Source organism: Lepus europaeus, chromosome 13 (genome assembly GCF_033115175.1).
Source record: "Lepus europaeus isolate LE1 chromosome 13, mLepTim1.pri, whole genome shotgun sequence".
In the NCBI taxonomy this organism is placed as follows: domain Eukaryota; kingdom Metazoa; phylum Chordata; class Mammalia; order Lagomorpha; family Leporidae; genus Lepus; species Lepus europaeus.
The window spans coordinates 42381329-42407875 of record NC_084839.1 but is presented as its reverse complement, the minus strand read 5'-3'; the positions used below and the strand labels follow the sequence as shown (position 1 = coordinate 42407875).

The window sequence follows — 26547 nt, the reverse complement described above, 5'->3', positions numbered from 1 at the left end:
GATTCCCATTTTGTAGATGTGAACACTGAGGCTGGAGGCAGGAGGGGAGGGAGCATGAGGCTGCAAAAGGGCTTGTTCTTTATCTGGTGCCTACTGAAGGAAGCTAAGAAGGGGCCAGGGGACAGTCGGTCTGTGTTTTGTGAAGAAGGCTGGGCAGCACTGGAGAGAGAGGTGGAGAGATGGCAGGGTGGGGAGGATGGGAGAGGCGGTGAGGCAGTGAAGGGGTCACGCCGACAACCTGCGGCAGCGTGGCCAGGACTGGAGGCAAGGCAGCCTGGAAGATCATGCCTCCAGAGGAAGCCATCTCAGGAGGAGACCTCCTCTGTTTCTGGAGTTACGCGGGAGCTAGATACAGAGATTCGGGAGACACTAGCACATAGGAGTCATTTGAAACCGTCCAGGGAGAATATTTAGCATAAGAATAGAGACAGGTGATGGGCCTAGGCTCTAGGGAAAACCAGCATTCACAGAACGGGGGACAGGAAAAGAAGATACAGAAATGGTCAGGGAGATGATGAGAGGGAGAGGGAGAGGGAGAAGGAGGGAGGAGATAGGAGAGGAGAGGGGAGGAGAGGAGGGGCGGGGAGAGTAGGGAGGTGAAGTGAGGGGAGGGGAGGGGAGGGAAGGGTAAGGAAAAGAGGGGAGAGGAGAGAACAGTTCACAGAAATCCGTGGAGCAGAAGTGGTCACGGACATGGTGAGAGAGAAGGAGAAACGCAAGGTGCCTAGAACAAGACGCTGAGTTGCACTGGACTTGAAGAGGCAGGGTGACAGCTGTCATGGGGCAGGGTGACGTGTCACCGGGAATGCAGCGCGAAGGGCCATCAGTTGCACCTCCTATGTGTGTCACTCACCACATAGAGCCTTGATCAAACTACTGCAGGTGTAACTGTGTCCCTGCTGGAAAAATGCAGGTGACTGTACCCACTCTGGTGAGCTGGTGAGGAAAGACAGCTCAAGGACTGGCGGTCTCTCGGCTCGTCCCTGACCCCTCACAGAACACTGCCTCGTGGGCTGGATGGGTCTTTTCACACATGAGGTACATCCATAGGTTCATGGAAAATAGAATTAACAGATAAACTTATTCTGGTGCAGAGATGAAATCAATCCATTGTTTTTTCATAAGATGCATTTTCCATGAACTTTTGCAAGACCCCTCTTATGTAACGCCTATGGCTAACTAGTCTACGAACTGCTCTGGAGACAGGGGTGAGAGTTTTAAACCAGTGGCCATATTTTGACTTTGGGCAGGGACCACAGAATAAGAATAAAAGAAGATGGAAGGTTTAAAGAGGAAGAAGCAGAAGAGCAGCACTTCGCATAGGGGCCCAGTCCTGACGAAGGGGAACAGTGGCCGTGCAGCAGTGGGTGTCCCCAGTTGCAACGCATTCACTAGGAAAGCGGAAGGAGGGAGACTCGCTCTGGCTGATGGGACCAGGTAGGCTGTGCTGCATCAGGTGCTGGGGGCAGAGGGGGACAAGAACACAATCAAATTGGAAATTAGCAGGTGAGCTTACGGAAAGCTAAGAACCTCGGTGAGGTCAAAAACAAGGTGTTAGGGAAAGCGAGGAGAGAAAGGTGGCCTGGGCTTCAGCAGGCACAACCTAAGGTGGCCTCCAGTGACAGTCACACTGGGTATAATCCCATCTTGCCTCCCCTTAGCTCAGCGGAACCTGTGACTTCCCTCTAAGCAGCACACTACGGCAAAGGTGATGTGACGTCACTACCGAGATGACGTGACATCACGTGCAGGCAGTTCACCAATGGGATGGAGACTCCTCATTCTGTGAGTCGGAGTCAACAGCAAGGACCTCATCGTGGGTGGGGCTGATGGATTCCTTTAAAGGAGGGTCTGGGCTTCCCCCCAGGTTGGGGACTTGAACACTGACTGTCCCTCCTCGGGCCTTGATGCAAACCACATGAGTTCTGAAGCCACAAGGAAAAGAATTCTGCCAACAAGCTTGTGATCGCGAAGGCAGCGGCCGAGCTTCGGCAGAGAACACAGCCTGGCTGTCACCTCGGTCACAGCCTCGTGAGACCCTGACCAGAGCGGCCCTGAGCCGCGGAAACTGTGAGATAATGACCGGGTGTTGAGTCACGCCTCCACGTTTGAGGTAGCTCGTTATGCGGCCAGGGAGACCAAAGTGTGGACTTTGCCAGTGCGGAGAGCCACAGTCAGGGGTCTCTGAACCAGGGGCTTTGTTCTGTGGGCTGCAGGAACCCTTGCTATTCTTGCCTTGCTTTAGGCAGAAGGAAAGAAAGGGGAGCCTGGGTTGGGGTTGCTCCCAACCCCCTAGAGAACAGTTTAGGCAGGGCACTGCTCCCTCGGGCAGCTCTGCAGAGCGTAGGTAAGTGCCTTGCACTCCAGGATAAAATAAGCCAGCTACTCTTCCACCCAATTTAAAAAGAAATAAAGAAAAACAAAAAGGAAGAGACAAAGATCAAGTCAAGAAATTGACAGTCACTGAAAAACCTTAAGGACCTCTAGTATCCTTGTTGCTAATTATAAATATTTACTCCTCCCAGAATTCCTGGCCTCACAGAAGAGCCTGCGTAAATAGTCCTGCTCCCTTACTGGAAAATGAGCGTGAGGGTGTGTGTGTGTATATGTGTGTGTGTGTTTCTTGGAACGGGACTGGGCAGTAATAGAGGACTGGATGATCCACAAAAAGTCACTTCCTGTTGGATATTGTTTAGTTCCCATCCCCCCCGCTCCCAGGTCATAAACCCCGGACCCCAAGCAACTCCTCCTTCCCTGATTCCATCGCTGGAGACAACTAAGCCAAACAAACTCAGGAAGTGGCAAGAGATTGGGGAGGAGAGGAAGTTCATGGTACAGGAGGGAAAGAAAAGAGAATGCCCTGCTGTCCAAGGCAGGGGGAGGGACAGGGGGAGGGAGAGAGGGAGAGAAACGAAGGTCGCTCCAAGGTCACTCGGCACCAAGCCTCTGCAGCACTATGCTTGAGCTTTAAATCAAAACTGGCACAAACCACGGGTCAAATCTCGTGGGGCCATTTGAATATTAACATTCACAGCGATAAACAGCCCCCCAAAAGTCCTCTGTAAGCAAATCGGAACAACCCATCTAAAACGGGTTGCTAAGAGACCAGTGGGGCAGGAGCCAACACCAGTTCAAACGTCTGGAGAGTTCTTTCTCGTGTGTGTGTGTGTGTGTGTGTATGCGCGCACGTGTCAGGACACAGACGTGGGGCCAGGCTACCTGTAGATGACGCCGTGTTGGTGGAGGAACATGAGGGCTGACGTCACCTCTGCAGCATAGAACCGGGAACGAGGCTCGTCGAATTTTCGGGAGCGCTGGATCTGGAACATGAGGTCCCCACCATTGACATATTCCATGACGAAGAACAGCCGGTCCTGAAAGGAGAAAAGAGCATGACGTCACAGCAGCTGCCTGCACAGGACAGCATGTGGTGAGCCCGCTGCGCGTGGCCAGGAGTCCAGGTTGGAGGCTCAAGGTACACTTGTACCTTGGTACAAGGTACCTTTCTTGGTAGCATCTGCTCCAGAAAGAAAAGAGGAATAAAGCACACACATTAGGATATGAGGGCTATTTTAACAGTTTTTCTCTTACTCTTTTTTTTTCTTAAGATTCATTTATTTATTTGAAAGGCAGAGTTACAGAGACAAAAGGATACACACACATACAGGAGGGAGAGGGAGAGAATCTTCTATCTGCTGGTTCACTCCCCTAATGGATGCAACGGGCAAGGCCAAAACCAGGAGCTTCATCTGGGTCTTCCATGTGGGTACAGGAACCCAAGTACTTGGACCACCCTCTGCTGCTTTCCCAGGCTCATTAGCAGGGTGCTAGATGGAAAGCAGAGCCGCTGGGACTTGAACCAGTGCTCTCACGGGATGCCAGTGTTGCAAGTGACAGCTTTACCTGCTATGCCACAGCGCCGCCCCTCTGTCTTACTTCTGTGGGCATCCACCTGGTGTAGTGAAAGGAGGCCTGGCACTAATGAGGTATGACCTTGGACAAGACTCTGTCCTTCTGAATGTTCCAGTTAGCTCTACATGTATGTCAGGCTGAACAGGGATCCTCTGAAAGATACCCAGGGCCCAGTTCCTGGAATGTGTGACTGTTCCCTTATATGGCATACAATGATTTTACCAATACAAGATGCTGAGATGTGAGAATGTTCTGGATTACCAGGGAAGGCACCAAATGCAGCCATAGGTGTCCTTAAAAGAGGGAGGCAGAGAGAGATTTGAGAAGCAAGAGGCGAGATGACCACCGAGACAGAGACTATAGGTAGGCATCCGCAAGCCCACGGATGCCAAGAGCCACGAGAAGTGGCAAGAGGAAGGAAGGAGCCCTTGCAGGAGAATGGCCAGCTGACACCTTGACTGTGACTCAGGAGAGTCAAGTTCTTTCCATAACAGTGAGAGAATCAAATTCTAGGGTTTGAAGCCACCCCATCCGTTGGCATTAGCTGTGGCATCATAGGGATGTAGTAAACGGTGGCATGGAGGAATGAGACTGTGAGATCCAGGAGGGCTCCCCTTGATTCTGGAGGTGGTTCCTTCCGGGGTTTCTGTGGAGCCTTCTCTCAAGGCAGCTTTCAGAGTGGCCAAGCGCTAGGCACATGTCATGGGAGGTGGTGTCTTCCTGTCCACAATCCATGACAACGTGTGGACAGGGGGACTGAAATTCACTTGTGCACAGTGTCATGACTGCTATCTGCTAAGTGACTAGCATATGCGATGTTAGGTGGTGGGTTAAGAATTAAATCCATCACAGCCCTGGGGTACTTACAATCCAGAGGTGGAGACGGGGAACAGGCAGAATGATAGAAATAAAATAGGATATGAGTGCATTCAAGAGCTGAAAGGGAGCTGAAAGGGTTTAGAGCTTGGGGGTTGTGGAAGATTCTAGAAGGAACTAGGCCTTGTGAGAAAGAGCAGGTGGGGAGAGACAGGAACAAATGCCATGGTGTGGGAGTGGGAGCAAGGTGCACGTGCTGAGGGGTCAGCCACCCGACCCGATCAGCTGGGGAGGGAGCTTGGCAAAGTGAGCGGTGAGGTCTGAGAGGGGAGAGGGGCAGGCAATGTTCTCCACGCATCCGGGCAATGCTTCCGGGCCGGTCAGCACCTGGCTTTCACGAAGACGGAGGAAACACTGCCAGTGGAGATTCTTTCCTCATGAAGTGTACCTACCAGAGCAGCAGCTCTGTGACCATAAGTACACAGTTAAGAATTTGTTCCACTAAGGCAAGCAGCCTTCTCCCTCTGCATCGTCCCCAGAATGACCGTGGCTGTGCTGTTTGCACAAACGGCCCGGGGCCCAGCTTCTCTTCCCTTTGCCTGTCAGTTTCTCCCCAGAGCACAGCCGAGTACTCAGGAGAGCATGGGCTATCCTGCTGATAATTCCTGGATTTGTCCATCCTCCGTTCAGATCCTCACTCCAAAACCCAAGTGCTCTGGCCAAGCCCCGTCCAATGAAATCAGCACCCCTGATGTGGGAGCCAGGCTCCACAGCCGTTAGAACGCCCCAAGTGATCCCAACGTGCAGCCAGGGCTCAGAACCAGGCACTCACATCCATGTGGTTTCTGTCAAGGTATTTTGTGTCGGTGCCACACAGAAATTACAAATTACTCTGGTTTGCCTCGTTCTCTCCTTGAGGATTCCCCCAAAGAACCAGGGTTCTCCAATGTGTGTGTCAGAATGGCATGGAGGTTTCTTAGAGCAGGGATTCCTGGGCCCCTGGCCAGAGTTTCTGACTCAGAGGGTTTGGGGCGAAGCCTGAACATCAGCATCTCCCACAGGTTCCCAGGTGGTCCCGATGCTGCTGGGCCAGGGCCACACTTTGGAAACCCCTGCCCTGGAGCGGCTGGGCAAGCCTCCTTCGCAAGTCCAGCTGCATCGGTCCCCTCACGCCGCCCCAGTCCAGCAGTCCGCACCATCAGAGCCACGGGAGCGCCTGTTCACTGTCATTGAACCTGAACTTGGCAGCAGGGGAAGCTGCTAGCCATGTTGAAGAGAATACAATCATCCCCTCCCCCACGCGGCCCTGGGTGCTTCCTACGCCACCAGCACTGGACACGAAGCGTTCAGGTCAGGGGGACTCCCGCCCCACTTCATCACTTATGGGCTGTGTGACCTCAGCCCGATGACTTCATCTCTTTGAGCTTGGTTTTCCCATCTGCAACAACAGGACCTGCACTCTTAGGAGGACTGAAGCATATGCAGAAATGCCTTGCTTTGGGGCGGACGCAGGATAAGGTGGTTAAGCCATCACTTGGGACATCCACATCCTGTATCAAAGTGCCTGGTTCGAATCCTGGTTCCACTTCTGATTCCAGCTTCCTGCTCACAGGCACCTGGGAGGCAGCAGGTGATGGCTCTAGTACTTGGGTCCCTGCTGTCCATGGGGTTCCTGGCTCCTGGTTTTGGCCTGGCCCAGTCCTGGCTGTCATGGGCATTTGGAGAATGAACCAGTGGATGGAAGCGCTCTTGTGCTCGCTCGTTTGCTCTCTCTCTCTCTCCCTTTCAAATGAAATGAAAATAGATAAATAAAGGTTTATTTGAAAAACGCCTGGCTCACAATCGGTGCTCCATGAAGATGGCCACGACCAGCGGTACCGATGGTTTCCTGGCTGCTGTTCTCTTTACCGACTTCGTTTCTTCTGAGCTCTCAGCAGGTTCCTTCCCTGTGGCTCTCCCCCGGGCTGATTCTCTCCCTCTGTTTTGCAGGATACTTTGTGCTTCTGTTGCAGGCTTCTCCTCTCCCAGTCAGGAAGCACTGGACTCCCACAAGGCGGGGTTCGAAACCCCCCCCCCCCCACTTCGCTTTCTGCCCACCAAGTGATCTCATCCACGCCCACAGTTTCTGGTGCCTTCCACGCCCATGACGCACACACTTGGACTCTCCTCCAAGCGCTAGGCCCACTTCTCTGCCCGCATTGCTGACCTCCCTCTACACGCCTCAAAGGCACTCAGAGCCAACAGGTTCAAAAGTGAATCCAGAGTCTTCTCCTGCAAACTGGTTCTCACCTGGGGTTGCCTGTTGCCTGTTTCGGCCAACAGCTCACCCTTCAGTCGATTTTACAAACCAGAAACCTGGAAGTCATTTTTCCTACCTCTTTCAACCCTTGCATCCATCGCCAAGCTGCGGCGCCTTTACCTGTGACTAAATCTCTGCCCTTGCTGCCCCTGGACGTGTTCCCTTCGTCTATTTCTCTCCCTCTCCGCCACCCACCCAGCCCAAGCAGCTACCACGGCTTGTGCGGATCCCTACACGTGCCTTGGTATGCACGTCTCCCACATTATTCCAGTCCCGCCTCCAAAAGCCAGTCACATCTCAGGCTCCATGGCCTGTTGAAATGGAACTGCGACTGTCACTCATCCCCTTTCCTCCTCATACTATGCTGTTAATTCTTTGAAAGGTTTCTGCTCACTCTTGGAATAGACAGAAAACTCCTTAGAGAGTAATGCATAATACAGTAGCATATGATAGTGATAGAAATATACCTCAGGCCTACAGGACCTCCTGAATGGCCTCCATTCCAGCTGTGCCCCAGGGCCTTTGTTCATGCTGCCCCCTCTGCTTGAAATGTTTCTCCCTCCTCTCCCCAGTTAATTCCTCCTCATCTGCAGGTTTCAGCAAGGCCATCTTTTCTCCTAGGAAGCCGGCCCTGACCGCTTGGATAAGGCCAAAGTCCCCCTCTCCATGCCACACTCTCTGCTGCGGCACTCAGCACTGTGGAGATTTGATCTGTGTAACTGACTTATGACCCTGTCCCCTAGTATGCTTCTTGAGGGCAGGAAACCACTGGCAATTCTGGACTGCTCTCTCTCTCTCTGTGTGTAAGGGAATTCAATGAATTCCTTTTCTGTATTTATTTTTATTTGGAATGGAGAGAGAGGGAGAGAGAGGGAGAGGAGAGATCCTTTCCATCTGCTGGTTGATTCTTCAAATGCCTCAATATCTGAAGCTGGGCCAGACCAAAGGAAGAGCTAAGAATTCAGTCAAGGTCTCCCATGTGAGTGGCAGGGCCCCAATGACCAGGTCCCTTGAAATCCAAGCACTGCATGGAGAGAGGAGCTAAAATGGCCAGGGGGTTAGAAGACAAAAACAGAACCCAAGGATGGTCCACCACCTGCCAGTTCTCCCTGCTTAGTGCATTAGAGCTGAGCCAGGCCCCTGCTCAAACCTCCTGTGGTGCCCACTGGAACCCTGCCAGCCACAGGGGGTCTCCCTGTATCCGCAGCCCAATATCTGAACCCTAACCGTGGATGAGGCTCCGGTTGCTAGAAATCCAAAATTAACCCAGAGTCGATTTCCCATACACATTGTCTCTTGTTAACCTCATTGAGCTCTCCCAGCTGCAGCCCACGTTGAACCCAGTTTCCACCTGCTTTCTGTTCACTACAGCTCAGTGGACCGGGCCCCAAAGCATAACCAACGCTTTTTTACATATGAGGGATGTTTGAAAGCGAGGTTAAGTTTTTCACTCCTTCTCCCTCTGTTCAGTGAGTTGGGGTTGTTTCTGACCTTCACCTTGAACACATTTGAGAGGTGTGTTTTGATGCAGAGCTAGAACCTGGAGTCATTCTGGGAACTGCCTAATTACATAAACTGAAATCAAAAGAAAGCTGGCAAACCCAGCAGCTACTCACTAATCCCCTCTTGGCATGGGTAGAAAACAAAACAAAACAAAACCCAACTTCCTGGTCAAGTAAGCAAATATGTTTTCTGGGGTAATCAAAGATTGTAAAAGCCTTTTCCATCTCCTCCTCCCTTAATCTCACCTGAAAGTCTAAAAAGTTACGGTTTTGTGATTGCAAGTAGAATAATAAAATTAGGAAAGAGATTATGTGTCATGGCCATTTAGGGTGAGAATAGCTAATAATGACCTGCAAGCTGGAAAGGCCACACCATGGGTTTGAAATTCCCACTGGGCTCCATTTTCCCAGAGCGCTAACCTTTCCTGCCTTGGAAGGGAAAACTAGCCCCGCCCTGTCCATCTTTCAAGGTGTGATGGATAGCCAGGGGCTTCCTCCCGGGAGCACTGCATGTCCTGCCAACCGAGTTTGTTTGGACACACATTCTCCATCACTTGCCAGCTGTTTATATGTGCAAAGATTCTATCACCTTTAAATAAATTTTGCATGAATGTCCAACAAAAGATTGGACTTGGGGCTGTCTGCTTTGCTGATGGCACGAACCATTTCCTCAGCAAACCCAAGGGAATCACGGGTCCTTGTTTCATACTCTGAAACACTGCCTTTTCTCCTGCATGACTACATCATCCAATTTCTCAACAGGCCTTTCCTGGGTGCCCAGCCCTTGGTCAGGTGATGAGGGGACATAGAGGGTAACATTAGCTATGGCTTTGGTTTCTAAGTGCCAGCAATTTCCAAGTGCTAGGAAACCACTGAAAGCAACATAAAATGCTGTATCATCATGCGCTAAACTCTCCAGGATAGAACTGGACTATGAAACCTACATATGTGGACTGTATTGTCTTAGCCTCCTCGACACTAACCGCCTGGAACACAGCCATTTATAAAAGATCATTGTTAGCAAACAGTCTTATAAAAAGTTTCTCTAAATTTCCTACAGCACTCACGCATGGCAGGAACTGGCCATTGCTGTAGGAACTTGGTTGAGATAAAGCTGGATTGGGGCAAACACTGCACTTCAGTCGTGGACGACGTGAGATGGGAGAAGGCCTCCTAGCAGAGCCCTGAAGGGCAGAGGGGCACAGAGAGGAGTGAATGTTGCATGTGGGCAGGACGAAGGCAGGCGAATCCAGCAAGAAACTTGCCTCCTAGGCAACTCACACGAACCCAGAACACAGACAGGAAGGAGATAGCCTGGATGGTGCTAGGAGTGGCACTGAGAACACAGATGGGAGGGGAAATCCTGGAAATATTTTGAATGGTAAAATGGCATCATTAAGGCTGACTTTAAGTAGGACTCTTCTGGAAGCAGAGTTCAAGATGGGTTAGAAGAAGGCAACCTGAAGTCACTCCATCTTTTCCCCACGCCCACTGCCCTAAGTGTTTTATTACCTCTGAAGATGAAAAACCTTCCTCGCCATTTCACTTCCCTGGTGGAACCAAAGGAAAGAGCCAACCACTTTGGGAAACTTAATGAAACCCATTTGATTTCCCTATTTCTGAATGGTAAGCCACCCAGAAAGCACAGCCCCCACTAGAATGAATGAAAAAGAGCAAATAATGAGTAGACTCTCCAGGCCTTAAGCTGCACACCACGTGCGCACCGTGGGCGAAGTTGAATGGCGTCACAGACCTGCTGATTTCTTATAGTTAGGTCAGCACAGAAAACAAGAAGAAGCTGGCGCCGCGGCTCAATAGGCTAATCCTCTGCCCGTGGCGCCGGCAGCCCTGGTTCTAGTCCTGGTCGGGGCGCCGGATTCTGTCCTGGTTGCCCCTTTTCCAGGCCAGCTCTCTGCTGTGGCCTGGGAGTGCAGTGGAGGATGGCCCAAGTGCTTGGGCCCTGCACCCCATGGGAGACCAGGAGAAGCACCTGGCTTCTGGCTTTGGATTAGCGCGCAGTGCGCCGGCCACAGCGGCCATTGGAGGGTGAACCAACGCTAAAGGAAGACCTTTCTCTCTGTCTCTCTCTCTCATTGTCCACTCTGCCTGTCAAAAAAAAAAAAAAAAAGAAAACAAGAAGAAACAATCTTTTTTTTTTTCCTTACTGGAGACTTATCTGTCAATTCACAGAGAATGAAAGTCTCACCTGAATAATAATTACTGCCAGTGATACAAAATTCCCAGTGTAATATTAAGCACCCTAATAATGTTAAAAAATCATTTTCATGCATTCTCAACCCTTCTTGTTGTAGGCCTTTTCCTTCTTCCACCTCCTGTTGTTCAAAGCCTTACTTGTATGTGATGACTTAGTTTCTCAAATTCAGGATTGTGCTAACTCTGAAATTCCTACATCAATGGGCAATTCCATTGACACCAATAGTTGTATGGGAAACAGAAAATGTGTTTTCATGTGGCTGTTTTTCTTTCTATTTTTTAAGATTTATTTATTTATTTATTTGAAAGGCAGAAAGAAGGGAAGGGGAGGAGAGGGGAGAAGAGAAGAGGAAAAGGAGAGAGAGAGAGAGAGAGATATAGAGACACACACCAAGATCACCTGCTGGTTCACTCCCCAAATGGCTACAACAGCCAGGGCTGGACTAGGCCGAAGCCAGGAGCCAGGAGCTCCATCTGGATCTCCCACATGGGTAGTGGGGTCCAGGCACTTGAGCCATCATCCACCCCCTTCCCAGGTGCATTAGCAGGAAGCTGGGTGGGAAGTAGAGCAGCACTTTGATATGGGATGCCAGCACTGTAAGCAGTGGCTTAACCCACTGTGCCACAGTGCCAGCCTCTTTTTTAAATTTTTCTAAATACAATGCTGTTATTTTCCAAAACCCCACCTTCTCGATATATGATTGACATACAAAAGGCTGTGCATATTTCATGTGTACAACTCGATGAATTTAGAGATAGACATACACCAGTGACATCATCACCACAGCCCACGCCACACATATGTCTATCATCTCCAATAGTTTCCTTCCACCCTCTTTGTTATTTTTGAGTGTGTGATAAGAACATTTAATGGAAGATCTACCTGCCTCGCAACAGTGTAAGTACATAAGACAGCATTGTAAACTCTTGGCACTGTGTTACATAACAGATATCTAGAACTTACTCATCCTGGTACCCATTGACTAACACCACCCTGACTCTCTCTCCCCTCGTCCCTGGCAGCCACCATTCTACTCTCTGCTTCTAGGAGTCTGCTTTAGATTCCTCACATTAGTGGTATCAAGTTCTTTGTCCTGTGTGGCCGTGTGACGAAGTATAACATTCTCCACTTACATCCGTGTTGTTGCAAATTGTATGCAGCCACGGCCACTTCTAATAGTGTCTCTCATAAGCCATGGAGGATACAGTCAACTCTATTTCAGCCTTTCTTTTTCTTGGGGAAAATACTTAATTCAATAAGAATTGGCCAAACAGTAAAAATTCCACATCACGGACCGTTTATTGAAAAGATATTATTCATGTACATATGCACATTTTTTTTCCATTTCTTAAAACTATCATTACTTAAACAGAGTGTCCCAAGTTTAAAGTGACCTAAAGCTGCACCAAACTGATTCACCCAATAAAACTCAAATAAACATTTCCTGTTCTGATTAGAGCTGCACTTGGCCCAGGCAGCAACCTCAAAGTGCTGCCACCCTGCCCCGCACTCATCGTCTATGCGACAGCCAGGGGAAAGGAGAGGAGCGAGGGTCTCATCGGTCAGAGAGCACTTTCCTTTACAGGGGTCCTTTGCATCGTATGGGAAAGAAGTTTCTGTCACGTGATACATAGTACAAACGGACCAGCCCCCAACCAGGCTACATTTTGGTAGTGCTGACCACGAGAGCACCGCCTGCCATGATGCCTGCGTATTGAATGTGAAGCCCGAGTGGCATGCCGTGAGTTTCTTCTTTGAAAAGGACACAATCAAGAGGGTTCGTGCAGGGAACCTGGCCACGGCAGAGTACACTGGTGCTGCTTTGTGGAACCCTCTCCTGTCCCTCCTTGTGTGACCAGCAGTGACGTCCGAGCTGAACTGTTACTCTCCAGTATGGTGGTTTGCTCCTGGTTTCACCCCCTGACTCCGCCAACTGCTACACGTGGGACACAGCACCTGGCCACTGTTCTTTGTCCCCTGGTGCTCACCTGGGCTCCAGGGAAGCAGAAAGGCTTCCCAACCTTCAGGACCTACCCGACTCAGGGGCATGGTAGCTTGCAGCTGTTTCGTGCTCCATGCTTGGGCTGTGGCCCACTCGGAGTCTAATCTGCTTGTTTTGAGCAAGATGATGGCATAGGCCAAAAATCTCCTTTGGATGCTACCAAGATATAATTTAAACAGAAAAAACTATGAATTGTTCACTGGGGACCACTGGCATCAGCAGGCAGTTGTTTGGAGCCAACATCAAGGACCTATGGAATGTTCCTTGTTAATCTTTTAAAGCACAGGACTAAAAATATTCTTATTCTAACCCCATTTCTCTGACCCAGTCAGAGCCCACATGATGGTTTTGCTCTTTACCAACACTCTTCCCATGACCTCAGGCTGCTCCCCACAACCCAGTGTGCCAACCGCAGTGTGCGAGCTCTGCTTACTTCCCACATGTATACCTTCCCGTGTCCCCGGCAGGACAAAGTAGCCAACAGACGGTGCTCGTAACATCCCTTTCTCGTGTCTCCTGTCTGCCTTCCTCCAGGTATGTGGCTCAGGAAAGAAGACACGCATGAGACTCCCCAGTCTCCAGCTCACTGATGCTAGAGATGGATTCCACACAGAACTCAATATCCCACAAAGCTGCTAAACTGATTCCAGAAACAGCTGTCACCTTATCACTTCAAGTGTCAGTTTAAAAAAAAAAAAAAAAGGCACTACCAAGGTCAGGTTACAGTTCTGATTTCTGGGACACTGTATTTAAAACCTGCAGTCCAGGCCGGCGCCGTGGCTCAATAGGCTAATCCTCCACCTTGCGGTGCCGGCACACCAGGTTCTAGTCCTGGTCGGAGCGCTGGATTCTGTCCCGGTTGCCCCTCTTCCAGGCCAGCTCTCTGCTGTGGCCCGGGAGTGCAATGGAGGATGGCCCAAGTGCTTGGGCCCTGCACCCCATGGGAGACCAGGATAAGCACCTGGCTGCTGCCTTCAGATCAGCGCGGTGCGCCGGCCATTGGAGGGTGAACCAATGGCAAAGGAAGACCTTTCTCTCGGTCTCTTTCTCTCTCTCACCGTCCACTCTGCATGTCATAAATACATACATACATACATACATAAATAAATGAAACCTGCAGTCCCCACTCAGGTCAGTCCTTAAACCACATTATTGTTGCTCTTCTGCTATTATCGTTTTTGTCCTTTCTTTCTTTACTTGCTTACTTGCTAAATTTTATTCAGAAAGAAATCCTGATAACCAATCAGGAGATTAGAATGTAACCACATCTATGTTAAAATGGCAAGCCAATTCAGTGAAAAGCAAGCAAGACATGGTTTCCAGTTTGTATATATAAAACAACTGGCTAGTTAACTGACTCCTGCACTGGACAGGCAGCTGTCTGTATCACAATGGCTCTTTTCTTACCCTTTTCTTTCCTAAGGCCATGCAAAATGCTTGTGACAGTTTTACAGGTACATAAATGCCAGGAAGCTGACCCCAAATAAAGAAAGTGCATCAATATTTCTTTTCAATTGTGGGAAGGAAACATAACTGGCTGAGATGGAAATATTTAGGTTGGTCACACCACACAAAGAAGGAAAAACAGAAGACCCCACAAATCCATCTGGTTCAGTGTAGGAGTCAGAGCGGATCCTACTGATAAGAGCAGTGACACAGCGAGAACCTGTTCAGCGTGCAGACAACATGTGCACACTTCGGGCTGTGCAGCAATCAGTCCAGCTAGCCAATGAAATGCCATTTTTCCATCTGGAACACTGGAGAAGCAGTGCCTCTCCTCCATTCTAAGGTATACCAAACTCACTGCGGCCCGCTCGTGCCTGGTAAGTCCAGCCACACAGTCCTTCCGTACCAGATCTGCCACAGCCACAGAGCTTTCCCTGTGTGCCCTGGGGCCCTTGGTTCTTCTCAGAGTCTTTAGTGGACTCAGATCAGAGCCTAGAGGGCAGGAAGCAACGGCTCTGGTAGGACTCCGCTGTTTGGACCGCATGGTCGCTCCAACTCTGGCATTAGATTTGACACCGACAAACTAGAATTCACCCAGAGGAAGGTAAAACAGAGTGGAGAAGAAGCCAAGACCTCCGAGGAGAGGCTGGAGGCAGTGCCCGTGGTCAGAGACTGACAGTGCAGACTGAACGAAGGAATGGACAAACTGAGAGGCATGAACTGCACACGGCCTCCCTGCAGACACTCGGAGGATCTGCACACTGGAAGTAGCTTCAGCCTGCGCCCTTGAAGGGGGCCAGACAGACACATGGGGAGAAGACAGAGCAAGGCTCTTTCCATTGCAGGGCAGGAAGGACTTGTGGCAACCACGAGCCTCCGTCCAACACGGCATCTTGTGAGCTCGTGCTGGGGCGAGTTCCTTCCAGCCTGAGGGCTGCCAGCCTCAGCAGGATGACCACTTTGTGGGGTTGTCAAGAGAAACATGCTTTCTTCATTGAGAGGTTGGCTCAGATACATGTCGGAATCCTTCCAACCACTCGAAAGCACTTGGATTCCCAGCCCTGCAGCAGAGCTTCTAACTCGGAAGAGAGTCCTGGGAACGGGCCTTGAGGCTAACCCCACCCCAGGTATGTAGGGAAGGGTGGGGATCCATGGACTAAGCCAATGCCAGGTGTCTTCTAACATTAAGGTTTGGTGAGGATATTGGGTTTTGTTCTGTATCTCCCCCTGATACTTTGATGTGATGGTAAATCCCACTAGAGCATAAATTCTTGGGCCAGTGGCTTCTCAGTGTTCTTCTAGCCTGGCACACCGATGGACAGGGTGCACTCCCATCAAAACCATGACCTCCAGCAACAAGAGGGATCTCCTGGAGTCACCAGGGCCACGTCTCCTGCTTCTGGCCATCTTGCTTATCACCACCCTGGGCTTATCCAAGACATTCCCGCAATGTCACCAGACTTAACTGTGCACCTGATACTGTGCTGCCTTGTGTTTGTGCAACTGTAGGGCCACGGGAATTCAGCTCAGAGCCCTGAAGCTCCACTCAGGGCCCCACCACAGAATCGTAGTTCTTGCCCCACGTGGCTGCCTTTGAGTCCCACAGATGTGTTGTTGGATTCATATGCATGACTGCCCTGAACCAAATAAACCATGCCGTGACCACAAGACAGCGTGGCTGACGTCTCCACTCTGCTAAATCCCCATACGTGTTGTGATTCCGTCAATGAAGCCGAAATTAAAACGTGCTAATCGGGGGGAAACTGGCAACTTGGGAAGAACACACCAACACACACACACGGTCCCATTGTTCTACATCTTAAGCGGCAAGGCTGGAGGTCGCAGGCACGCCGAAGAGGATTTCCGTACCACTTCACTAACACCTTCATCTGATGACAAGTAGAGCATGAAAGGGAGTTTTTTGATTACTAAATTCTTTGATCTACGTATTTCTGCCCAGGTTTATTCTGAGCGTCAAGCAGCGTGGTGAGATCAACTTGTAAATATTTGATGTGGCAGCACAGCGTCCTCTGCGGAGAATTGTGGAATCATTGTTATGCTCTTGCTGGGTTCCTGTAGGTGGTGTTTACTTGCAATAAATGAGCACAACCTCCAGTCAACACCAGGTAGCCCACATTAAGCCAGCGGCACAGGTGCTTGTAGAAGCAGAACGCACACCCTTTGTTCTTAACTACCTGGAAAGGTGTGATGTGGACACAGCAAGGTAGAGTTCCAGGACAAGGCTGCAGCTCTAGTGTGGACCGAGGGCCCCCAATTCAAATGGGAGGCCGCTCTCTCTACTTGCAGGAATCTATCTGATCTTAGTAGATGTGTTGGCAACACAAAGGAGGAAAACAGACAGGAGCTTGGGAACCCAAACAGAAACAGCTCCTGATTTCATTGTGATCACTCCTTCCATGTGGACCTCTTTCTGTGAGTATATAAAAATATTCTAGAAGCTTCTGCACCCCCCTCCTCATCTGTATGGTACAACAGTCCAAACTCAGATGGCCTAGGTTCAAATCCTAGCTCAGCTGCTCACTGGATGTGTGCATCTGACAAACTGAGCTGCTGGTTTCCCCATCTGTATCATTGAGATTGACACAGTAGCTACCACATGGTGAATTAAAATGGATTCTTTTTCATGTAAAATAAAACTGTTCAGGAAAATCTTTGTTCTCCTATTGCATTCAAAAGCCTCCATCCAGTAGCTGATAGGGTTTGGCATTTGGTGATGCACCGGTTTCAAATCAGTCGGTTAGTATTTACAGAGGACTTTCTAAGAGGCTGCAGTCTGGCTGGGGGTAAGACAAATTCCAGTAAAGATGAGTTAGCACCACCGATGGGATTTTCTTATTTGTGAAGGAAAGCTCCATGGGAGTGAGACTCAAGTGAGAAAGGGTATCAGAAAGGGTAGGGTGTTGGGCACTCCAGGTCCAGGAGAAAGATGAAGCCAAGAGATCTCCACACACCTGGAAACTGAGGGTCACACCTCGCTGTTCGCACCCAACTATCTTCATCTTGGCCTTTGTCTTTACACAGTCATTACCCAAGATAGATGTGAAGACATGATCTCAACAAGTAGAGACTAATCATGGTTGATGCAGAACTCTTGAGAGAGGTGCTACTAGCCTTCTGTGTTTGACACGAAGAAGCAGAGGCTCGGAGGAACTCGGTGACTTGTGCAAGGCCACAAAGCAAGCAAGGACCACAGTGAGATGTGAACCCAGGTCTTTCCATGGTGCCAGGAGTTACCCTCGACATCATCCAATATAGCTGCCAACAAAGCTCACTTTTGTACATAGAGCTAAGGGAACATGGGGTACGGTTCCAGAACACACACAGAGCTTCTGTCTGGGTTTTATTCATAGAGGGGGTCTTGAGTCCCAAGGGCACAGACCGTGCCGCTGCTGAGGGAGCAGGACATTTCTCCCTGCGAGCACGGGGCCGTTGGCCTTCACAGTCACATGGGAATGAACACAGTGTCCCTATCTTTTTCACAGTGACCTGCTTTCTGGAAAAGGCCTCCCACCTTACAACGCAGATCTGTGAGGCGGGAAAGGTGGTCTGGGCAGGAAGGGAGGCACTGATGCCAAGACCTGTGTGACAGATGCCATGTTCAAGTCTGGACAAAATGAAGGTTAGAAGAAACTCCATTCCTGCCAGCTACCGCAGCGGCATGATGAGAAATAAGGGTCTAGGTAACTGCTGGAGCTGCTGTAACACTTCCATTTTGGGACTGTTGAATGGCACTCCTATTTCTTATAGCCTGCAAGGTGTTATTATGGCAAAGGCACCAAGAAAAGCTAAAATAATAATCAAAGCCCTTTTCTGCCAAGGCCTCAAATTTGTGCCAATTTTATTATTCTGACAGGGATGCTACTTGTATTAATGATTACATAACATTGTTTGGAAAATTTTTCCAATCAAAATGGTCTAGTGGTTTAGAAGAGCTTGTATTTCTTTTTAATGTGGAAATCTGATAAGTGTCAGATAAATTAACTGATTCACGACAGTAGGAACTAGTGGTCAGAAAACATGAATGAGTCATATTTTAAATGATAAACCATGTAGATGCTTTTCCTCATGGTTGAGTTTTTTCTTTTTCTTTTTTGCGAAGAATACACTTTTTAAAATGTCTGCTTACAGAAATATACCACAGCGCATGCACAGTGTTGTCCAGACAGCCCTGCCCTCAGTCTTCAGAAATCACCTCTGAGTACACCCATGTAGACTAAAACTTCCACAGTTACGTGACTTGAACTGGATAGGTTTCGTCTAGCAGGTGGTGAGTGGCAGGTGGGAGAGAAGATGGAAGAGGCAACCCTGTAAGAGAGTCTCAAATGCCCTGGTTTGCCTCTCAATGCTTCCTCTCTGCTTCCAAGGATCTAACGAAGCCCAGAGAGCATCAACAGTGCTTTGCAGAGGAACCACCTGGACACTTTGTGAAAACGCAGACTCAGCACCCATATATTCTGAATTTGGAGGTCTAGGTTGTGATTCAAGATCCTGCCTGTTGAATAAGCTTCTAGGTGAAGCAGTGCTGCTCGTCGTGGGTCCATAGCCTGAGCAGCACTGGTCAAGATCTCCCCTAATCTGGCCTCAATTTCAATTTGATAGGAAGGGCTTCAAGAAGTTCATTAAGCATTCACATTATCTTTTAGTTCCATTTCCCTTGACTTGCTGAAGCCCCTCCCCCTCCACCTCATAGCTCCCCAGTTGAGATTTCTTTTCCTATCATGAGCACTCCTTGTTCTTGGCCACTTCTGACTCATCCTGGCAATCACTCCAAGTCCCTCCTCTCCACGCATCAAGCGCTTCCTAGTCCCCTTGCTCCTGCTGTGTGACACCTTGGTAAGTGAAGCCAGCCCACAGGGAATTCTGAATTCCCAGCACTCTGTAGGCTGCCCTTCTGATGACACGCTGCACACACCAACCTTATCCCACTGCTTAACTCTGCTAAAACAGAGATGGCTCTTTACCTTGCTCTTATGTTTGCACCCTGCTTCTTCAACTGGACCGTCTCAGTCCTTGAAAGCCCTCACTGTGCCATACAACTCTCAACCAATACATCGGGGGTGGGGAATGTCAGGCCTGTGGGCCATATCAGGCCCATGAAATGTCTGGGTCTGGCTTCGCCAAGGCAACCACAGGCAGGACTCGGAATTCCATAAATCTATAGCAGGCTAGTTTTTTAAGTTGATAGTTACATATGACCCATAAACTATGTTTATAAATATCCAAATGGTCTTTGGCAGAAAAGATTCCCCAGCCCTGTGAATAATTACCGATTAATTAAATAAGCCAATCAATATATTTAAGATAACTTTGGTTCTGCTCAGCCAAGACTGCACTGTGAAGATGGGGGAGCACCATTGTTCTAGACGTCCTAGTGCAACACTGTTTTATCATCTTGGTTCCCAGAGCAGCCCCTGCTGTCTCTTTCTGAGTCCTTTACTGGACTTCGAGTAGGCATGCTCATAAATTAGATGGCAGATTCCTCAATGACTCACCCACACCAGCGACTTCTCGTCACCTGGGATGCAGACCAGCTATGGGTTATCCTTACTCATGACCTTTCTTTGAAGAATCCTGGAGGGGAATTCTACCAACCAATCACATGTCTACCAGAGTCTCCCCTGAACAATTAACATTTTCAGTTGTCTTTGTGACTAATTCCTTAGTTGGAGATGAAGTTCCTAAATGCTGATGAGGAAACCCTGCTCTCCTCCCCAGTATGATGCAAAATGTGTGCATGCTCTTGCAATGCTGACCTACAAGCAGCCAATGCCAGGAAACCAAACAAATGCCTGGAATCCTGGTTTATTTCCAGACTCATATGACTTTTACTGTACCCCGACCTTGCATCAGATTCTTGGTTTCCAAGCTAGTGGGACAGTTAAGTAACTACCAGCAAGTGAAACGGCTTCCCAAGAATGGCTGATCCCTCCATTTTGGACTTCTACCCTCACTTTCATTTTTATTTTATTTTATTTTTTGACAGGCGGAGTGGACAGTGAGAGAGAGAGACAGAGAGAAAGGTCTTCCTTTGCCGTTGGTTCACCCTCCAAAGGCCACCGCGGCCGGCGCACCGCGCTGATCCGATGGCAGGAGCCAGGTGCTTCTCCTGGTCTCCCATGCGGTGCAGGGCCCAAGCACTTGGGCCATCCTCCACTGCACTCCCGGGCCACAGCAGAGAGCTGGCCTGGAAGAGGGGCAACCGGGACAGAATCCGGCGCCCCGACTGGGACTAGAACCCGGTGTGCCGGCGCCGCAAGGTGGAGGATTAGCATATTGAGCCGCGGCGCCGGCCATTGCACCCTAACTTTCAAACGAACTGCAAGTTCTGCACTTGACTTTGAGGAGTGCCGGCTGAGCATTAGCAGGTATTTCATAAGCACCCACGAGGGGCACGGGGTGCGCCTCTGACACACTCCCTGCTCATTCTCTATCTTTCGCTCAGAACTCCCAGATGTGTTCACCTTGAAATCATTCTGTACACGCAGGCTCGGCCCAAGTCTGAATATGGGCTGAATGCGTAGAAGAGACAAACAATGCCACACGCAAGCACAGGCCAGGCCGCAGCGCAAACCCGCTGCTGTACTAACAGGTGTCCTCAACCGCCCACAGGGAGCCAAAGCCAGCTCTCCGCTGTCACTTCAGAAGGTTTCTCATGGCTGCAAACCTCTGCTTTAAGAACTGTTCTTTCTCCATTCAAGCAAACTCTGATGGAGGACTAAGGCTCACAACACAGTGCACACCATCCGTCGGGCACCTGTTCAAACAGGATGCAGAGAGAGAGGTCTTGAAGAAAACCAGGCTGAAAGTTGATCCTCATAAACTAATGCATTGTTTGGCCCATGAAAGGCCAATTCAGATGCATAAAAAATTTTAATAATTTGATAACAAAACATTTTGAACATAGCACAAACACCTACTTCACAAATGTGCAAATTAATGTTACTCTTATTTATTTATTTATGTTATCATGTGAGGTTCCTCCTGGCAACACTTTGCTAGCTGTTCTAACCCTTGTCCACACACAGAAATAATGTAATATTATCTCTATGAACATACTCCACGTAAGCCACATTAACCACCCGTTCTAATTGCCCAAATTAGTTTTCTTTTGCCATATATCTCTGTTTGGAGAAGATAAAACTCTGTCAACCTGGTCAAAGCAGCGGCACTGACAAGACAATCATTAGCGGGAGCTTCCCACAAACCCAAGGACAGCCTTTACCCCTGAACTAGATTTTCTCCTGCTGCCTGGGAAGCCCAGGACAGGGTTCCCACGTACTCACAACCAAGGGTCAGCCAGTGACAACAGTCGCCTGCAGCCTAAGAGCACGGGGAGAAGCTTCTGCCCCGAGCTGATCGTCTGAGTGGAAAACTTAGGAGAGAGATACAGATCCGCTTACTGTGCCTCAAGCACTAGAAATAGCTTATTTTCATAATTTATTTGCACAAAATGTCCTGGGTAATATGAAGTTGTTAAATGACTCTAAGTGTAGGATTCCTAATCAGAATAGATGGTTTCCTGCTCTTGTCCCTTGGAAACTGGAAAAATCAAGACGCAACCTACAGTTGCAGCCAATTCAATCTCTGCTTATCTATTTCCATTCATGAATTTTGGGGAAGGGAAAGGAAAGGGAAAAAGTGAGGAATAAATATAAATAAAGTGAGGTAGTGAGGCCTGTTACTTCACCATTTCCTTGAGGTGACCTTAGCCAAGCCAGCACTTAGATGGGTGTGTTGGAAGCAGGGGAAAACAGAGCACAATGAAACATAGCAAAAAGGAAAGAAGTTTATAAATGCTCCCACTCTGCCTCATACTGCGTGGACCTGTCTCTCCCCAAAGCAATGAATCTGCTCACCCCTTCCGTGTCCTTCCTCCAGGTCACAGCCTCCCATCATTCTCTCAAGAAGAATGCTCAAGACAAAATGGCGGCTGGGCCATCAGCAGCTGGCCCTAGGGAAGGTCTATGAAAAACAGCAGCCACTGGGCGGATGCTGGGCCTTTACACATGCATGGCCAGCAGGCTGATCTGGTCCCAGAAAGCAGCTAAGAGAGATTTCTACCAGCCATATAGACATAAGAACAGAGTGCATCTTTCTTAAGAGACAATGCTGGGGCCCGTGCTATGGTGGTACCAGTATCCCATATGGGCGCTGGTTCTAGTCCTGGCTGCTCCACTCCTGATCTAGCTCTCCGCTATGGCCCGGGAAAGCAGTGGAAGATGGCCCAAGTGCTTGGGGCCCTGAACCCACATAGGAGACCAAGAAGAAGCTCCTGGCTCCTGGCTTCAGATCAGCACAGCTCCAGCCTTTGTAGCCATCTGCGAAGTGAATCAGTGGATGGAAGACCTCTCTCTCTCCCTCTCACTCTTTCTCTCTAACTCTGCCTCTCTGCTACTCTGCTTTTCAAATAAATAAATAAATCTTAAAAAAAGAGAGACAATGCCATCAGCTAAAGCATGAATCAACTGGTCTGTTCTCTTTTCTAAACTTGTACAAACACTTTCTTGGAATCAGCAACACAACTGAAAGCACCTGTGATCACTGTGGTTTGGAAACCGAAAGATATTTCAGGATAATTTTCCAGTTGGAACCTAGATAAATTATGCTTTACCTATGTTTCTGACCTGTAGTGACATCATGCCGTGACCATGAAGATAAAGCAAAGAAAGATGAGAAGTATCGAATTCTAGAACAGGAAGGCAAAAGGCATTCTGAGAGAATAGGAACGGTAATTTCTCCAAACGTAGTTACGGCTAAGCTGATCTGTGATCTCACACGCAAATAATTCTTGGCTAGTCTTTTGCTAAAACGGCTGCATCCTTTTCCCAACTCCGAAGCTTAACTGGACAGAAGAGAAGATGGAAGGGGTTTGGATGGAGGCAGGGAGAGTCTTTGCAACCAGTATCTGTCGCTGGGTGGGAAACAGACTATTTCATGCGTGGGAAATAGACTATTTCAACAGCACGTTCGAAACTGTGACAAACCCAAGCATTGCTCTCACTGGGATTCCTGGAGGGGTTGCTTAGCAGGCCAGAGATGAGCTTCTCACCCTAGGACACAAGGAAAACAGCATTCTTCCAGGTACGGGTCTTGAGCAGCCATATCTCTCCCTTTTCTCTATCTTAGAAGCAGGTTTTTAGGTTGGAATTCTCCAGGAATTATATCCCCATGCCTTCCCTCTACTCCTCTTCCTGCTTGAATACAGGCAGCTGGGATCACTACCATTCAGTCTCTGATCCCAGCTCTGCTGAATGCAAGGATTTAAATTAAATATTTGGAAGGCTCAAGAACGTACAAGGATCAAATAACTTTAAGACCTGGTCTTGCAAGTTAGAAAGTCACCACGTTCCCCCTTCACACTCTGGTGGGAAAGCAAAGGGCAGCATCGGTAAAAAAAACTTCAGCTCACTGCTAAAAAAATTAGTCCCCCCCGCCACTATCCCACCTCTGCTCCCCACATGGACACTTGGAGGGGAATAAATCCACAGGCAAAGGATCCAACCAAGGGGACAGGTGCAAAATGAGCAGAAAGAAGCAACATTCTGTAACGCTTAAGGCGCTCAGAGAGAGCCCAAGAGAACCACAAATGTCTCTCTAAATGCGACTCTGACTTCTCTAGTAATCCACCATGTTACCAGTTATAGACCAACGAGGCACGGCCCAATTCCCAGTCTGTCACTGAAAGCAAAGTCGAGTCCTTCCCAGAAGACGCCCCCTTGCATCTCCCCGATTCTTTGTATCTAACTTGGGAGAGAGCGCACACTCAGTGAGACATGACTTCTGGTCACAGCTGCCGATACCTAAATCCCTTTAGCTGCGACTTAATCATTAGCTGTCAAGGATGCCCTGTCCGTCATCTAAAGACACCGTCAGTGCAAGGGAGTCGACTGATGGGGGGTTGCCAAGTAGTCAGTATTGACAGATGCGCCATTATGTGAAATTCAGGCGAACTCTTCTGTAAATGGATTTAGATCACGTTGGGTGTCAATGGAATCAGACTACTACAGTAGAGGGGTCGTCGAGTGCTGCTAGAGACAGCAAAACATCAGCAGCAAAGGAACGGTGTCAGGACTGACACCTCGAGACAGCTGACTGTCCCGGGAGTCCCTACAGCCATTCAACATCAATATTCCACCTTCCGTCCAGGTTATGTGATCACGTGTATCTTAGATGAGTTTGATGGGAAAATGCTACCCGAAGGCAAGCAGGAGTCACCACGTTGGAGAGAAGGAACCACCGTTGAGACTGTCTACAAACATGAGGCAAAGCCCAGCTTCTCCCCACAAGATGGTCACAGTTGCTGAATTCTATGTCCTGGGAGCATGCTTGATTTCCGTGGTCAAGTGCAGAGGCAAACAACAAACTGCAGCTGCCCCCACAGGGCCCCCGAGAGCATTTTCCAAAGAGGAGCTCCAGCCCCCATCGGGGAGGTCTGCAGGGCCCAGGCCAGAGACAGTCTGGGACTCTGTCTGTGTGCACAAGTCCAAAGCAATTCAGGAATTATTTCAGCTGTTTTCATTTTAAAATAAAACAAAAACACCAAGGAGGACCAAACACATACATGTGTGTATTTTTAAAAGAAAGGCAGATTTGCTCCTGACTTTTTATCTTTTTTTTTTTTAGGATATTGCATATAAAAGAAAGTATACTAAAATTCTGGGAGCAGAGGCAGTTCCAAAATTTCTCCTCCCAGAGCATTGCCCATATGCTCACCTGGTTAACCCTAAAGCCTTTGAGGTCTCCAGCCCGTTTCATCCACCCTCTCCTGCTCAGCACCGCCTTTCCTAGTCTCACTGCCCTCTAGTGGCGAAAGTTGTTAACTGCAAGCTGCTCTGGAACTTAATACTAAGGGGGAAATAAGGTCAGCGTTCCCCATTTTGCTTTCTCCTGTGATTTCCAAGAATGCGCTTAATACAACGAAGGAACAGCTTCCATATAAGTGTGTCATTGCTCGAAATGCAGGGGAAATCTACATGAATAAACAGAGCTTTTATCTTCAACTCCCAGTTAAAAGAATACTGGAGGTGACAGGGCCGGGAGGAGTGGTCAATCCAGCACCGATGATTATTGCATTGGAGAGATGCTCTGACAGCACACAGTCTGCCCAACTCTCCATTTTCATGCAGCCCCCAGAGTGTGTGCTCCGTGGCTAACTCCCTGGGGAAGCTCAGATTCACAGGTGGGTGTTCTTACAAGCCAGCTTCCCCTGGCTTCCTGAAGGGCAGGGTTTGTACGGAGAGGCTGACAGACTGAGCAAGACACAAGTGTCCAGGCAGCACCCACAGGGTGGACTGTCACCAGAACACACGAGCAGCCCAAGCTCTGGGCCAGATTTTGTCCCTGAAAGTCTCAAACTCCATCCTCAGCAGGAGGGAGGGCCTGTTGTCTGCTGCCTATAGCAGCAGACACCGAGACAGCGGTGGGGAGTGCTAGGGGCATTGTAGGAGCACAGGGGGCTCTCCTGGGGCCCTGCTCCCCCTGCAGCACTGTCACTCAGTGCCCGAGCTGGGCACAGCCTTCTTCCTCTCTGGGCTCACCCACTTCCCTCTGGACACCAGCTCTGTCTTGGGGAGCATGTGGGCTGCCCAGGGCCAGGTGAGCTCTGGGATCACTGACTGTGCCCACCAAAAGGCTCTTGCACAGCAGGTGTCAGGAGACCTTGGAGAGGGTCTTCTCTGCAGGCTCTTGTGCTGTCTAGGCCATGCCCGTGGAAGGAAGGACTTGTCTGACCTTGGGGGTGACTGTCAATGAACTTGCTACCTCTGTCACGCCGTCTGCTACCATCACTGAGGTGCGCAGCTGTGAACACATTCCAGACTTAAAATAGTGCCTCTTCTAGAGAAAAGGCACACATGCCAGCCTTCTGTTCATTCTCAACAGCACGGGAGTCAGAGCCGAAGGCACGCTCTGCTGCTTCCTAATAAAATACACGATAATTCACACTCAGTCTACTCAATTCATATTTTTTCCTTAGCCCTTTAATTTTTAAAATTAACATCCCTGGCAAATCTCTAAAATGTTCAAGATCTCTTGCATTTTTAGTTCGATCCAGAAAAACTTAAATGCTGGGGCTGGCACTGTGGCACAGTGGGTAAAGCCACCACCTCTAGCACCAGCATCCCATATGGGCACTGGTTCAAGTCCTGACTGCTCCTCTTCTAATCCAGCTCCATGCTAATGTGCCTGGGAAAACAGTGGGAGATGGCCCAAATTTCCACAAGGGAGACCTGGAGGACGTTCCTGGCTCCTGGCTCAGGACCGGCCCAACTCCAGCTGTTGTGGCCATTTGGGGAGTGAGCCGGTGGATAGAAGACCTCTCTCTCTCTCTCTCTCT

The 26547-nt window shown here is 49.3% G+C and overlaps 1 protein-coding gene across 1 annotated transcript in view; it reads right to left on the bottom strand.

Annotated features, from left to right (window-relative positions):
* Positions 1 to 26547, bottom strand: part of PRKCE (protein kinase C epsilon) — a 503276-nt gene that overhangs the window by 90461 nt on the left and 386268 nt on the right. Inside the window, exon 11 of the mRNA XM_062209377.1 lies at positions 3220 to 3374. Within this exon, the coding sequence (XP_062065361.1) occupies positions 3220 to 3374 (155 nt within the window). The remainder of the gene's footprint in view (positions 1 to 3219; positions 3375 to 26547) is intronic.